Raw genomic sequence first — 14,037 nt, forward strand, 5'->3', positions numbered from 1 at the left:
AGTTGGGTCTTACAGTTGAGCAGCCTGCAGACCTTAAAGCTTCTTCCAATTTTGCAAGGAGTTTGGGATATCATCAGTGAGAATAATGGGAGCTACTCAATGCTTTTTAAAAAACTTAGAAAATGTTGATTTAAACAATATGTCAAATTTACATATTGACAATTAGTGACTTTAAAGAAAGTAGTCAGTCTTGGTTCATGTTCAGGAATTCTCATTCAATAAGTTTTTCAAGAATAACAATGAAAGACATGGGGGGAAACCAATAAAACGTAACACTTTATTATTATTTTTATCTTAGAAGGAATTCACCAAAGGCTTCATATTATGCTATGGCATCTTTAATTATAAAAATAAGCAAATAAAATAACTTGCATCTGTCATTACCATGATATGTTTCATAACCTTTATATGCACATGGAGCTTAAAAATGTAATTTAACAATAAATAATGACATATACCAGATATGCTCACTGTTTATTCCAGTACTCAGCCAAAAACCTAAATATCATTTAAATTATAAATACATAATGCAAATATAATGGCACAAAAATGTCTAAAGTGCAACCAAATCACAAGAGAAGAATCATGCAAACTGGTCTAGGTCAGCCCCCGAATTACTCTGCAGCAAACACAAGACGAAGCTTTGGAAGTTTAAGGGGGAGTCGGAGGGAGTGGGGTGCGGGAAAGAGAAGCAAAAAACTAGCAACATTGTGAGAACTGCTTCTTTCTGTATGTGTAGATATATGTATTGTAGATACATATATAGATATAATTGTGGGGAGAAAAGGGGGGTACCACGGTTTGAAGAGGTCACAGCAAAAAAAAAAAAAAAAAAAAAAAAAAAAAAAAGAAAAAAGGAAAATAAAGGAAAAAGGAAATCTACCAAACTGAAAAAAGAGAGAAATTTGCTAGGAATACTCATGAACTACTTGTCGCATTGGGGTCCTGGCTTAGTTGGGTTTGCAAAATGGACACAACACACAAACTTTAATAGCTTTTCTGGTTCAGAGAAGTCAGCCTTGCCTGGGGATGGGAAGTGTGGGAGGGAGGGGAAGAGTCTAACTTAGAATATGGTCTACCTGATTTCCAAGAGGCTAAGGCAGTGTCCATAAGTTTGGGGACCTGGGGATGGGACAGTTCTGAGTATAAAAATGCCCTTAACAATCTGATGTCAGCACGCTTAGAGGCTGTGTGGGGACAAAGGCAGCAACGTTTGTGCTGCTGCTGCTGCTGCTGGGTCTGCTGCAATTGCTCTTGGTCCTTGAGCAGCACGTTACTGGTTTTAAAGGCTTTATGGTAAAGTTGTATTGCTTTTCATTTTTCTGGAGATGTGCCCTCTCTCCTCCCACCAGGATCCCTATCACTCGATTTGGTCAAATCTTGAGTTTAGCCTAGTGAGAGTCAAGCACCAATAGTTTCTACCTAAGCGAGTTTGGAGTGGCCCCTGCAGTCCTACCCCTCCTCCCTCTCTTCCTCTCTTAACATTGACCTTTGGTGGGCAGTGACGCTCATAAGGGACTGTTGGGTTCAAGGACAGTGACCCTGAGAAACTACTGTTGTTCATAGATAGGTTAGTCATTTGACTTTGGTGGTCGCCATCTTGTAAACATCATGGCAGAAATGATCAAACCACCAGCTCGTTTTCCCTCTTTCTTTCTTTCTTTCTTTTTTTTTTCTTTTTTTTTTCTATTTTTTTACGATCCTACAGAGATGGCCCAGCTGCCAGGACTACTTTGGCAGGCAGCGTGCTACAGGACGAAAATGTAAGAGAAGTCTATTAAGGCTGGACAGCCCAGGGTTATTTATACTCTCTCAGCCCCAAGTCCCCCGGACTAAAGACCCAAAGGCTGATTGACTCATTCCTGATTGATTTAATGGAAAGTCTCCCACCCCATCATCATTTGCCAGAGTACCAGGCACCGATGAAAGGGGACGAGTAAAGAACTGCCACTTCCTAATGTGTAGTAGGCCTTATCACACTGTAAGTGGTCTAAGCCCATAGGGATGATCTTTTTGGTTCCCGGAATTTCCAGTTGGATGTGACAGAGATCTTTCAGTATAGGTCTAAGTCAAGAGTAGCCTCTGGGTTGAGGTGGGCTGGGAGATTAACATCTTACCTGGGGTCCTTCAGATAAACCTGTTGGTTTTTCCTGTCTCATACAGGCCCATCTTAAGTTTTGATGTTGAATTAAAACTACTTCTACCCCCTTAGTTATAAAAAAGGCCACAAGGAGCATTTATGTGGATATCTGGAAGTGAGATAGTTATTCCATTCCCAGGAAAAGAAAAATAAAGCTAAGTTACAAAACTAAATCTATATGCAATAAAGTTATTATATACTGCTTTGTTTAAGCAGAGTCCTCTGGAATTTATGTACAGTACATTAGTTTTCAGCTATTTATATTCCACAGTTAGACCTTAAGATTCTCTGGTTTTAAGACAATTGTTAAAGATACTTTTAAAGCTCTGAGCAGTTACAGTACATAAAGATGTTAGCTTTTTGTTTTTCATTAGATGCAAGAAGATGCAGGCTCAAAGTCTGGTTGGACAGCCAGGCTCAAGCAATTTGGTAAATGTGTCGGAAAGAAAATTAGACATTGGAGGATCAAGACCATAAGACACTAGCTCATTAGAGATCAAGAATTCAAATGTGACATTCATATTCGTCCATGGCCAGCACAGATTCATAACACGAATTCCATTTAACATCTTTATGAGCATTTAAGACATGCATTTAAATAAAGTTTTCTTATCAGCTAACTCTACTGGGGCAACCGTTCTAAAGGGATCCACATCTTCAAATTACAATGGCTGGAGAGTTACATGAATGTTTTGTATTTGGGGGTGGTCTGAGGGGAGCAGGGGAAAAAACATGGCAGAGGAAGTTGGTAAAAGAGGGTACTTTCTCCTGAGGAGAGGCAGAATGATCACATGGATTTTGTTGGTGGGAACGCTGCCATTGTAGAATGTTGGGATATTTATTACAGAAGCCTAGTTTCATGCAATTTTCTTTAAGGGGGATAGAAAATAGGAACTACTTTAAAAAAATCAAACCAGGCACAGTACACTCAAAATTGGTGTGTCAACACCCCTAAAATGATACTAGTTTGGCAAGGTTGTGAATAACCTCTCCCTGGTTATGCACTCTCTTGGGATGTGCGTTTGATGTGGGAGGGAGAGTCCTCCTCACCTCGGAGGTTCCTGAGGAGGACTTTCAGCTTCTGCGGCTCATTGGTGCGTCTCCTGTTGAAGTCAGCTCGTGGGTGTGTTTGGGCACAGTGGTCTGTCTGCAGGATGTGGAAGAGGCTGGCCATGTTAGGTCCAATTTTCTCCATCAGGCTGTCTCTGATTGTGCTGACTGTGTCTTCATCACATTCCAGCAGGCTTCGGACAAGTCTGTTATAGTATCTGCATCAAGAAAGAGAGTGCATGTGGTAGTCATCCAGTGAGAGCCAGGCAGGACCCAGGCTTTCACCCGGGCTCTAGCCAACACGAGTCCCTAATGGCCTGACCATGCAAACATCAACAGTTCATCAGTTGAAGGTGGCTTTTGCTCTCTAACCCTTGTGCTGTGTCTCCCTAGTTTCAATGCATCTACTCCTAGGGTTTATCACACAATGCAAGACAGGTCTTCATGTTTAGAGTTCAGGAGATTTAGATCACACTTTGAAGAGCAGGCTGACTGTGGTGATTGACAATTTTAGAAACAGAATTACAGAGCTAGCTGGGACCACAGAGACCTTTTGGTGACTAGTTCAACTCTCATTTTGTAGAGAAGAAACTAAGGTGGATGAGCTGAAGCAACTTAGAATGAGGTGAGTCCAATGCTCAACACTGAGATTAGTAGCCATTGTACATGCATATGTAATTATTTTGATGCTTTTTTGTAATTTTCCTTTTTTTTTTTTTTTTGGTGCGTGGGCACAGGGGTGTGTGTGTGTGTGTGCGTGTGTGCAGATGTGTGCATCTTCTGATGAAACTTCATCTAAGGCCCCCTCTTCTGTGTGCCATGCATTTTTCTACATAATCTAATTCCCATATCACATACTTGGGCAACTCTGATAAAAGATATTGACTGACTCCATCTTCAGCCCTCCATCAAAGGTATATTGTAGTTAGAAGGCCAAATCCTAGGCAAGAAGGCTATTTAAATGGAAATATTGGTGGTTTTTAAGGGTTCATGCTACTATAATTCATGAATCCTTCTCCTACTGTACCAGGGTTTGCTAACCTCTTCCCTTTTTGGATATTTATAGATCTTTGTTCACCATCATTTGTGATGGCTTTCTTTCCCTGACTAGACTGTAAGCTTACTGAAGGCAGGATTTGTGTCCTTCTTTGTATTCCTCATGGCCCAGTGCCATTGTGCTACATTGCCTGCTCACTGCACATTTGTTGATTTATTTTGCAGCCACTAAGGAAATGGAGTTTTAAGAATATAATTCTCTTCAATAAGTAGTGATTCCTAGAAGAAAACTTAACTGTAGTTCTGGTAAATTTTACCAAAACCCCTTATGTTTGGTATCAGTTACCTTCATATTTGGAGCAAATTCTTTAAACACCCCCCAGCAATGTAGCTAAGCTGTGTGGCTTGGAAAGGATTAAACTGTCTAATATTTAGGGCATATCAATGACTTGTCCTGTTATTTGGGAAGACAGTTCAGGTATTTTCCAATTTAGATTGGGATGCCTGTGGTCCATTTTGCGGTGGTAGTTGAGTTGTCAAAGCCCATTAGCTTTGTGTTCACTAATAAGAGACTCTGGGTGACAGTGACCTGCAGTATTTATAAGGAGAGAACCTTTCCTCAGAGGAGCCCGTGGATCTCTGGGGCCACTGGATCTTCCGTGAAAAGAAACCTGTTTATTTTTAACTCACTGTACAGTGCACAGGATCAAACATCTTTCCAGAATAACTTAACCCCCCAGAGAGGTTCTTTCAAAGATGTATGGTAAATAGCATGGAACGTGGCTAATGAGGTGATATGGTCACCCTTCTGTGGCCCAGCAGAAGGAAGCTGGGGACTGAGAGGCAAGTGCAGTGTCTTGGTTGCTGACACAGGCCTGGCAAAACCCTTCCCTCCGGGGAGAATTATATCCAGAGGTGGTTAAAATTGGGACTCTCTGGCACAGAGGAACATTTTCCAGCTCTTTGGAATTATAAAGCACATGAGTCAAAGGAGATCTCCTTTGGATGGGGAAATGGGGAGAAAACCAGTTTTGGAAAAACATAGAGTAAACAACTTTGCACCAGCAGCTTCTGACATCTACACACCCACATAGGTCTCCAGGCATCTCCTAGCTCTTGGGCTCTGCTAGGACCTGGGTCCTTGGATGGCCGTGTCTATTTCAGAGGGTGATTAGATCCTGGTAGCTGGTTTCTGATCTCCCATCCCTCCAATAAGGACTTTATAACTTAGAAGTTAACCCTTCCATTTCTAGAAAGAGCTGTTCATGCCAGATGAGTCCCCAAATGGGCTGGAAAATACAATCTTTCCCTAGAAAGGGATAAAAAGAAATGCAAGTTCTTTCTTAGAAGGACTTGAAAGCTTTTGTCTAGACAAAGAAGTCTAGTACCCTTAAGGGAATTAAACTTCTGTAGCCAGCTTTGTAGCTTCAGGGCCATACGTTTCCTTCAGGCCCCACTTTGTCAGAGTGCCTGCTCTTTTTTGGAGGGGTTCTACCTTTCTACCTTTACTGTCACTTTGTCTGCTGGCTCAGATATGATACCTGACTTTGGTGTTTCTTGACAATGACCCTTGCCAGCCTGAGGGCTCTTCGTGAGAACCACCCACCCCCACTGGAATCTACCCTATTTCCCTCATGGAGCTTTTGTTAACTCAACAAGGGCAGGCTGAGAAAGCTCTTTAGAATATAAAAAAAAGTCCATGTCTCCATTAGTAGTTCTTCAAATGCTGGAAAATTTGTTAGGATTCTTTGATGTCACCAGTTTCTCAGTATGAGCAATAGGTTAACCCAGTGCCTGTCCAGTGAGGGCTGGAATAGCCATTTACCTCTGGGATCATGCTTGCCAATGACATAGCTCTTTCCTGTGTCATTAAGTGTGATAGATTATTTAAGAGGTTGTGTCTCCAGCAAAAGTTGGCTTAGCAATCATCACCTATTTAGTGAGCACCTTCTTGTACTACAGTCTTATAGTTCCTACAGTTATTGGTAGGATGTGTCCATCCTTTTGAGAAAGAAAGTACACAAATTTAATTGTGGACTACCATGGTTCACATATATTCAATTGTGCTTAGTATTTTATTTTTGGGTTCTGGCTATTTCCTGCAGATTTTGCTGGCTGCCATTTTTGAAGTAGAAATCAAATAGCTTGGCTCAAGGCCACATGAATTCTAAGCCCAACTTAGTTATTCACAAGCTGTGTGACCTTCAGCAGGTCACTCTACTCTCTGAGCCTTTCTTCTTTAATCAGTAAAACGAGGCAGTTAGTCTAGTTAACCTCTGCAGTCATCTCCAACTATGACATTCTCTGTTTCTAGGGATTCAATACACATTTTTCTTTTAAATTTTGTAAAAAATAGAGCAGCTCTGCTTATATCTCCTCTTTTGCAGTGGTAGTTAGGACTGCTTAAGAAGATTCCTTTCTTGGTTGGGCATAGTGGTTCATGCCTATAGTCCCAGCACTTTAGGAGGCCAAGGTGGGTGGAACACCTGAGGTCAGGAGTTCAAGACCAGCCCGGCCAACATGATGAAACCCTGTCTCTACTGAAAATACAAAAATTAGCTGGGTGTGGTGGTAGGCGCCTGTAATCCCAGCTACTTGGGAGGCTGAGGCAGGAGAATTGCTTGAACCCAGGAGGTGGAGGTTGCAGTGAGCCAAGATCTCACCACTGTACTCCAGCCTGGGCAACAGAGTGAGACCCTGTCTCAAAAAAAGATTCTTTATCTTTATGGAGGATGGAGGAGATGTGTTGGAAAGACTTGGTGGGCTAAGGGTTCTGATTGCCCAGCCCGAAAGTACCTTTTTAATTATGTGTCTTTTTTCTCACTTTGAAAATTCCATCCCTGACCTTTTTTTTCTTGGTAAAGAATAAGATCAGATATTCTCCATAGCTACTGTTTCAGCCACGCTTACCCAAATACACACATACTGCCTAGGAACGTTCTGTGTGAGGGTTTATAAATAGTCCTTTGTTTCCCTTGATCAATATTATTCTTCTGTTTCCTGTTCCCTATCCATGCCCTAGAGAGTTGGAAGCTTTGTCAGTTTTCCCACTCTGGATCTGGGTTGGTCTAAGTGGTTCCCAAGCCTCACACCACCCTGCTGGCCTGATCAATTTTGCCTGCTTCCCACGGGGTTGAAAGCATAGTTTGCAAATTCAGGCAGGTGGAAACTCCAGCTACCTTTTTAACTTCTAGGTGCATTTCTGTCATGGAAAATCCCCTTGTTCTGGCTCCTGGTCCAGTCACAGGCTTTTGGATTCTCCCAGCCCCAAATCTCATGCTAGATAAGTCACAGGAAGGTGGAATGAACCTGTAACTACTTCCTCTTGCAATTCTGTGCCAGCTGGCACAGACTTAGCATGTGTCTATGGTGGGATAGAGGCTGGGAAAGCAGGATGTCTCAGGAAGGTGAGCAGCTTCAATGGAGCAAAGCAAGCCCAGCATGGAACCACACATTTCTACAATCCTGAGCAGGAATAATATAGCCTGTTAAAGTGAAATTTTTGGAGAAAGGTTGCATGGAAGATTCTGGTTTTCAAGGGCTGGCCATATTTTTTTTCTCCAATTGACCTTTCCTAATGAGTCCCTAAGATGAAAGAGGGAGATAAGAAGACTTTCTTTGTGACCATTTTCTAAAGGTGTTGAAAATAAGGCACTGATTAGAAGAAATAATGGCCTGGTTAAAAATTTACTAGTCTCTTCTTAGATAAGTTGGGACCTCTAGTCTAGTAGCTATATAGTTCTGCCTAAAGACCTCTCTGCCTTTCTAATGGAAGACACTACTTCAGATGAAATAGGGAGATTAGCATTGCCTCACAATTGGAAATATGCCGTGTTATAGATATGATTTGTCACAGAATCCTTCAGGATCTAAATTGCAATAGTGGCTTTGCTAATGCACCCCTCCCCCCACCTCTAACTACCACACAAACACATACTTTGTCCTTAGCCCCTGTCTGGCTAAGAATTCTTCATTTCTTTTCCTAATGGTGATGGAAGTCTCCAATAATTAATCAGGTCTCCCCTCCCCATGACCTGCCCCTATTTCCTCTGTGCAATAAGAATCTTCCTAGGGGAAATTTAAAACCAAGAGTTATATAGAGACAGCCCACTTGAGAGAAATGGTTTTATTTTTCTGTTCTGAGAAAACCATTTAGAAGCCCATGATAAAGTCACTTCCAAGGACTAGAGAAGTGATTCTTACAAATTGACTTGCGGTTCTGAAGGGCACTCACCTGTAGTTAAGGGTGAATAAGAAATTTTACAAAGTGTTTGTGTTAGGCACCTTAGCCTTTCCCTAAGGAGGAATTAGTTCTTTGTTGCATGTATGTACATGACTAAATCACTTGTAAGCCCCAGAGGGACTTGGCTGTGGCCACTATCTTAAGAAAGGTGGTGGCCCCTGGCTAGGAAATTAATCACATAAGCCTGTGAGAACTCTCAGATGATCAGAGTAACATGCAAAGGACTGATCATTGTGGATATGTGCAGATTTGAGTGGAGAATCAAAAAATCATAGAAATTCAAGACTGGGAGTCAAGTTTTTAGGCTGAAGGATATCACAGGGGACTAAACTTGACCGGCCTGCACTGCCCCTGCCATACCTCCATGCCAACCCCATCAGCATCTCTCAGTTCTTGCTGGGAACCTTTCCAGGCCACGCACATGAACTGAGGATGCCAGCTGTCTCATGTAATAGGAATTCACTCCTGGCTGGTAAAGACACCGAAAAGTACAATGCCCAGATGTTACTGTACTAGCTCAGTGGCCTTGGGTGGTGTTTGAATACTAAGATGAGAATGGGATCTGGACAGGCATAGAACACACTCATTCTAGGAAGTGTTGGACTAGAGGAATGGGATAATATAAGGCCTGAAAGGAAACCTGAAAATGGTCCAGTCCAGCCATTTCACTTTTTGCAAAGGAAATCTGAGCCCCAGGGAAGTGAGATGGCTTGCTCTGGGCTCCCCAGTGAAATCTCTGACTGTGTTTGGGACTCTTTTGAAATAGATGGAGATTTAAAATCTGCATTATGACATTTAACCAGAGGGCTTTTTTTTTTTTTTTTTTTTTTTTTTTTTTTTTTTTGTCATGGCCAATTGTGCTGTTGCACGGTCATGGTTTCAGCCAAATCTGATGTCTTAAAAGCTTGTTTCCAGAAACTTCACCATTCCCTTCAGGCTTATGGCAAAAAATGGTCAATGAAAACACCCAGGGATGCTGCAGATGAGGCTGGCTTTCTATGAGCTGCATGAAAAGACTTTTCCTATAACAGTAGGGAAAAAAAAGCCCAAGCTGCTTAAACTGTCACAACCAATCACAAACATATTTTTTTTCCTGCAAAAGCTGGGAAGACTGCAAGCTAAAATAAGAGCATGACTGTGGCAATTTAACCCTCCCTTCCAGTCTGGCTCTGCCAGCCAGCCACCTGCTCCCAGTCCCCTGACTGTGAAAAAGTGAACTCAGTTTGTACCTGTTGGAGAAGTGATTGGGCAGCTGGACGACCTCAGTGATGGCTTCGGGGTTCCGCTTGGCGATGCTGCACACGTTCAGCTTGCTGTAGCACTCTTCCTGCACCTCAGCAATCATCCTTTGGAACGTGGAGCACCTCCGAATGGCGAGGAAGACCTTGGAGGTGACCCCGTTGGCGATGCACTTTAAGCTCTCTTTGACGAATGCTTTTCCCTGCCATGGAGGAAGGACAAGAGGGAAGTCTTTAGGTTGACCTGAAAAGAGGATGGGCATACACGTGGAGGAATTTAAGGGGGCTCATCTGGGCAACATATCATGGCCATCTGCATATGCTTGCAATGAGAAGATTGCATGTCCTGGCTAAGGATTAAAAAAAAAAAAAAGCCCCCTCCCCACCTCCCTGGCTTCCCTTGAGAATTGAGCTCTACCAAAATGAAATTAGAGAAAAAAAGATGAACCGTGATCAACCATCCTGCAGCTTAAAAATAGTCATAATCTGACTTTCTATTCTTGAGATTGAGACTTTGAGAATTCAGATCAAAAGCTAGTGTGTTGGTCATACAGAGAGAACTTCCTTGCTCTATGCATGTTTTTCTGTCCTCTCACAGAGAAAAATCTTTTTGTCTTATCACCCCTGGCCTTATAAGACATCCTCTACTAGCTCCTTAGAATCATGCATTATAGTGAGTGGGGCGTGTCTTATACAGAACCTATTTCCTGGCCAGATGAGTGCCTCTGCATATGTGTGGTGTGTGCACACTCGTGCATACACGTGCTGAGATGGGAATTTAGAGTGGGGAAGCTGAGAAGTAGGGCTGGTTCCCTACAAGACTGGTTCCTAATAACAATGGTCTAACACACTGTTAAAGACAAGCAGCCAGTGGGAGCAGTGGTCAAGGTCTTATTACCTGAGTGTCAAATTTAGCAGCGCTGTACAAGAAGGATTTACAGATGTCATACATCCCATCTGTGTCACAGGTGGAGTTTTCCAGGCATGCAAAAGCCCCGCAGCCAACCTGTAGAGCACTGTTGAGGCAGCGAACCACTTCAGCTGAAAGAGACAAATTCATCCATTCTGGGTCAAACAGTGAGGATGGCTGGGTGGGATCAAGTGGGTGCAGAGGTGAATTTCAAGGACATGGGGTCAGAAGAACTTATCCTAGGAATCTGTCATGAGAGGCAATGGATAGACCCATTTGAATGAGAAAGAGAGGATAGACAGGCTCCTTTTGCTTATGAGAGCTGGAGCACATGATGGACAGGGAGGGAGTTCTCTGTTTCAGACACAGGCTCCCTGTTTCACCATTACCTACAATTTTGGTGTCTGGAGAAGTGAGGCTCAAGTCTTGAAATGCACCGTGCCTTTAAGCCGTTCCATAGAATCAAAGGTCATTGCTTAGCACTTGAAAGCATGGAAAGGCAGGAGACAGTGGCTGGTGGTCAGGTTTAAGAGGTAAAAGGTCCAGGGAATCCATCTAGCTTTGGAAAAATGCACTCCCGAGTAAAAAGCATGGGATTTTAGTCTAAATGGAAGAGAAGACTGTGCCAGGAGTCCACTTGGAGACCCTTCTGATTTCAGGCTTTTAACTTACGGTCATATTGGCAAAAAGAAATCTGATCCGTTCATGTTTCACCCCAACCCTCCACTAGGACAGTGCTTAGAGGTATGTATAATCTCTTTCATATTAAAAGCCTTAAAAAAAGAAAAAGAAAAGGAAAAAGAAACACAGGTGTGGAATAACCAGGCCAAGGCATCCCTTGTGCAAGACTGGAAGAAAACCGCAAAAAACTTGCATGAGGCTTTCTACGTTCTGGATAAGATCTCCCATAAAAGTAATTTTTCTCCCACAGAAGGGGGGTGTTCTGGCAGGCAGCTCGGCAAGGAATGATCTGCAGCCTTCATGCCACAGGATTCTCCTCTGAGATCAAAAGCATGGTTCAGTTAGTCTTCCCCACCCCCTCCCACCACCCGCAGCCTCTAGGATGTTACAAGTCATTTCCCTAATTATATATTTCCACGGGTTTAAATTATAACTTTGCTTTAAGCAGTTTTAATATGCATTAGGGCTGCTATTGTTTTAGGCAAGCTCGAATTGTGAATCACTGCATCTCTATAGCAACTAAGTACAAAAGGAAGTGAAGCAAAAGCCCTCCTCTCGGCAGGGACCTGTGCTCTTCCAAGGGGATCATCATCTGCAGCATTTTGACACCTGCGATCCGATCTTTGCTGACAGTTGGAGGACAGAGGGCAGTATTGGAAGGGGAACAAGTGGAGCCAGAGAAGTCAAGAGGCAGAGGTGTCAATGCGGGCTTCCTAATGATTCTTTTCCTTCGGAAGCCAAAATAATGCACAATTAGCTGCTCCAAGAGTCAAGACGAAAGTGAGACCTTACCCTTGGAGAAACAGCTGCTACGTTTCACAATTTTTTTTTTTTTTTTCCAGGGGCTCTCTGGCTACGGGCTGCAGGGACGATTGAATGGAGCCCTAGAGAGCCAGCAGGGAGACAGGCAGCAGGGTTGGGGGTGGGATGTATAGGGTTTTCTCTGAATCCGCCCTGGATTTGTCAGACTTGAGGGCTATGGTTCTGAAAATCAGTCTGAAGAGGGAGCTTTTCTGTGTATTCTCTTAAGAGGTAGAGAAGTCAAGAAGTGAAGAGGTAGGGTCTTAAGAGGAAAGGAAGAGGGACAGCATCAAACAAGCCAGGTCTTACCTTAGATCAGCTTCTGGAAAGTATAGAGAGCGCTTTGAAGCATGCCAACATTCAAGCCTTTCCTCCCCTCTCACCCCTCCCCCTCCAAGAGGGTACGTGCCAGATTTCAGGCAATCAGGCTAGGCTTATGCAATGAAATACCCTCAGCAGAGCGTCCAGCTTCTTCGTTTAGTTGCATGCAATTTATTAAACAAAGGAGCTCCACTGCCTAAGGCTATTGGATTACACTGGCAGTTTATTGCCATCAGGCATGAAGCACATTTATTATCAAGATCAGCCTTCACAGACACAGTTGCAAAAGGGAGAGGCAAATGAGGACAGCTCTTTCGGGGAGAAACTGCTCTTGGGTTTGCTGCTTACCTGAGTTTTGAGCCGCCACTCGGGATTTCCTGGGGCTCACAGAGTCATTCTGCTCCGCCTCATGGGTTGCAGAAGCACTGATCACCAGCACCAGAAGCACTGCTGAGTTTTGGAGCATTCTCTGAGAAGTTTCCGCTAAGTTGTTGGGTTTTTTTTTTTTTTTCCTGCCCCCCTTTCCTCTTTCCCTCTCCCGGCTTGAGTGAAGATGTGGATCTGGATACACTGAAAGCTTAGGTGAGGATTTGATGAGGATTTTTTTTGTTGTTGTTGCTGCTGATGCTGCTCCTGCTGCTGCTGCCGCCGGTGCCTCCGCTGCTGCTGCCGCTGCTGCTGCTGCTGCTGCCGCTGCTGCTGCTGCAGTCGCTGCTTCTTGCACCTCTGGCTTTTGCAAACTGGGGGCCCAAGAGCTGCACCCAGGGATTTTATAGCCGTTCTTATCGGTCCTCAGGATCAAGGACCAATCAGGTCCCTCAACCGGTCTGGCGAGCCAATAAGAGGGCATGCAATTCAGCTGGAGCTTTTTGACTTCTTAGAAATATTTTCCAGCAAATTAAAAGTACCTGCTGCCAATGTTTTATATGTGTGTGTGACTGTGTGTGCAGAAACGTGTGAAAAAGCTATTTTCATGGAAGTAAGGGATATCTCTGTATTGATTGAATTAAAGAAAAATCCTATAGAAATCTCTCCAAGTTGCTTTTTGAAATCTAGCCATCTTTTTTTCTAATGAGCCACTTGGGGGAAATGGATAGCAGGGGTATGGTGGGGAAATGTGATCTCTTTAGATGGAACTTAACCTGCTTACAGCAGTTTTAGTCTAATTTTAACAGTACATTCTCTGTTCTGTTTTGTAAGCTACAAATGCAATAACTCCCTATCTTCTCTGCATGTACATGTTCACATGTCTGTGATGCATTTTTGTTTGTATGTGGACATCCTGGGTTCTCACTCACACATTTGAGCCCTTAAGGGGGAATTTATGTGAGTGGAAAAGCCTTGGGGGACTGAGATATGACAGCTCAGAGCTGAAGCCTTAGTCCCTCTACTGATCAACCTATGACCCTAACCAAGTCTTTTTTACCTTGCCCACCTCTGTTTTCACATCTGTAACACGCCAAAGTTGGACTCTGACATTCTCTATACCTCTAAAATAATGTGATTCTTCAATAATCAAATCAACTTTGACTTCATCTTTTCAGTCACCATCAAAGTTGCAAAGTCCAGGAGTGTTAGTTACCTCAGGTACACATGTGCACACCTGCACACACCACCATCAACAGGGAGACATCATGAATGCCTGAAAATTAATAAA

The 14,037-nt window shown here is 43.2% G+C and overlaps 1 protein-coding gene across 1 annotated transcript; it reads right to left on the reverse strand.

Annotated features, from left to right (window-relative positions):
- Positions 1-1,701: 1,701 nt before the first annotated feature.
- STC1 (stanniocalcin 1) lies at positions 1,702-12,891 on the reverse strand. Its single transcript, NM_001261309.1, is given in 4 exon segments — positions 1,702-3,408; positions 9,659-9,870; positions 10,566-10,708; positions 12,729-12,891. Coding segments are annotated over 4 exon segments (744 nt in total). The 5' UTR covers positions 12,847-12,891; the 3' UTR covers positions 1,702-3,137.
- Between the last annotated feature and the right edge of the window lie 1,146 nt (positions 12,892-14,037).

This window comes from Macaca mulatta, chromosome 8 (assembly GCF_049350105.2).
Source record: "Macaca mulatta isolate MMU2019108-1 chromosome 8, T2T-MMU8v2.0, whole genome shotgun sequence".
Taxonomy (NCBI): Eukaryota; Metazoa; Chordata; class Mammalia; order Primates; family Cercopithecidae; genus Macaca; species Macaca mulatta.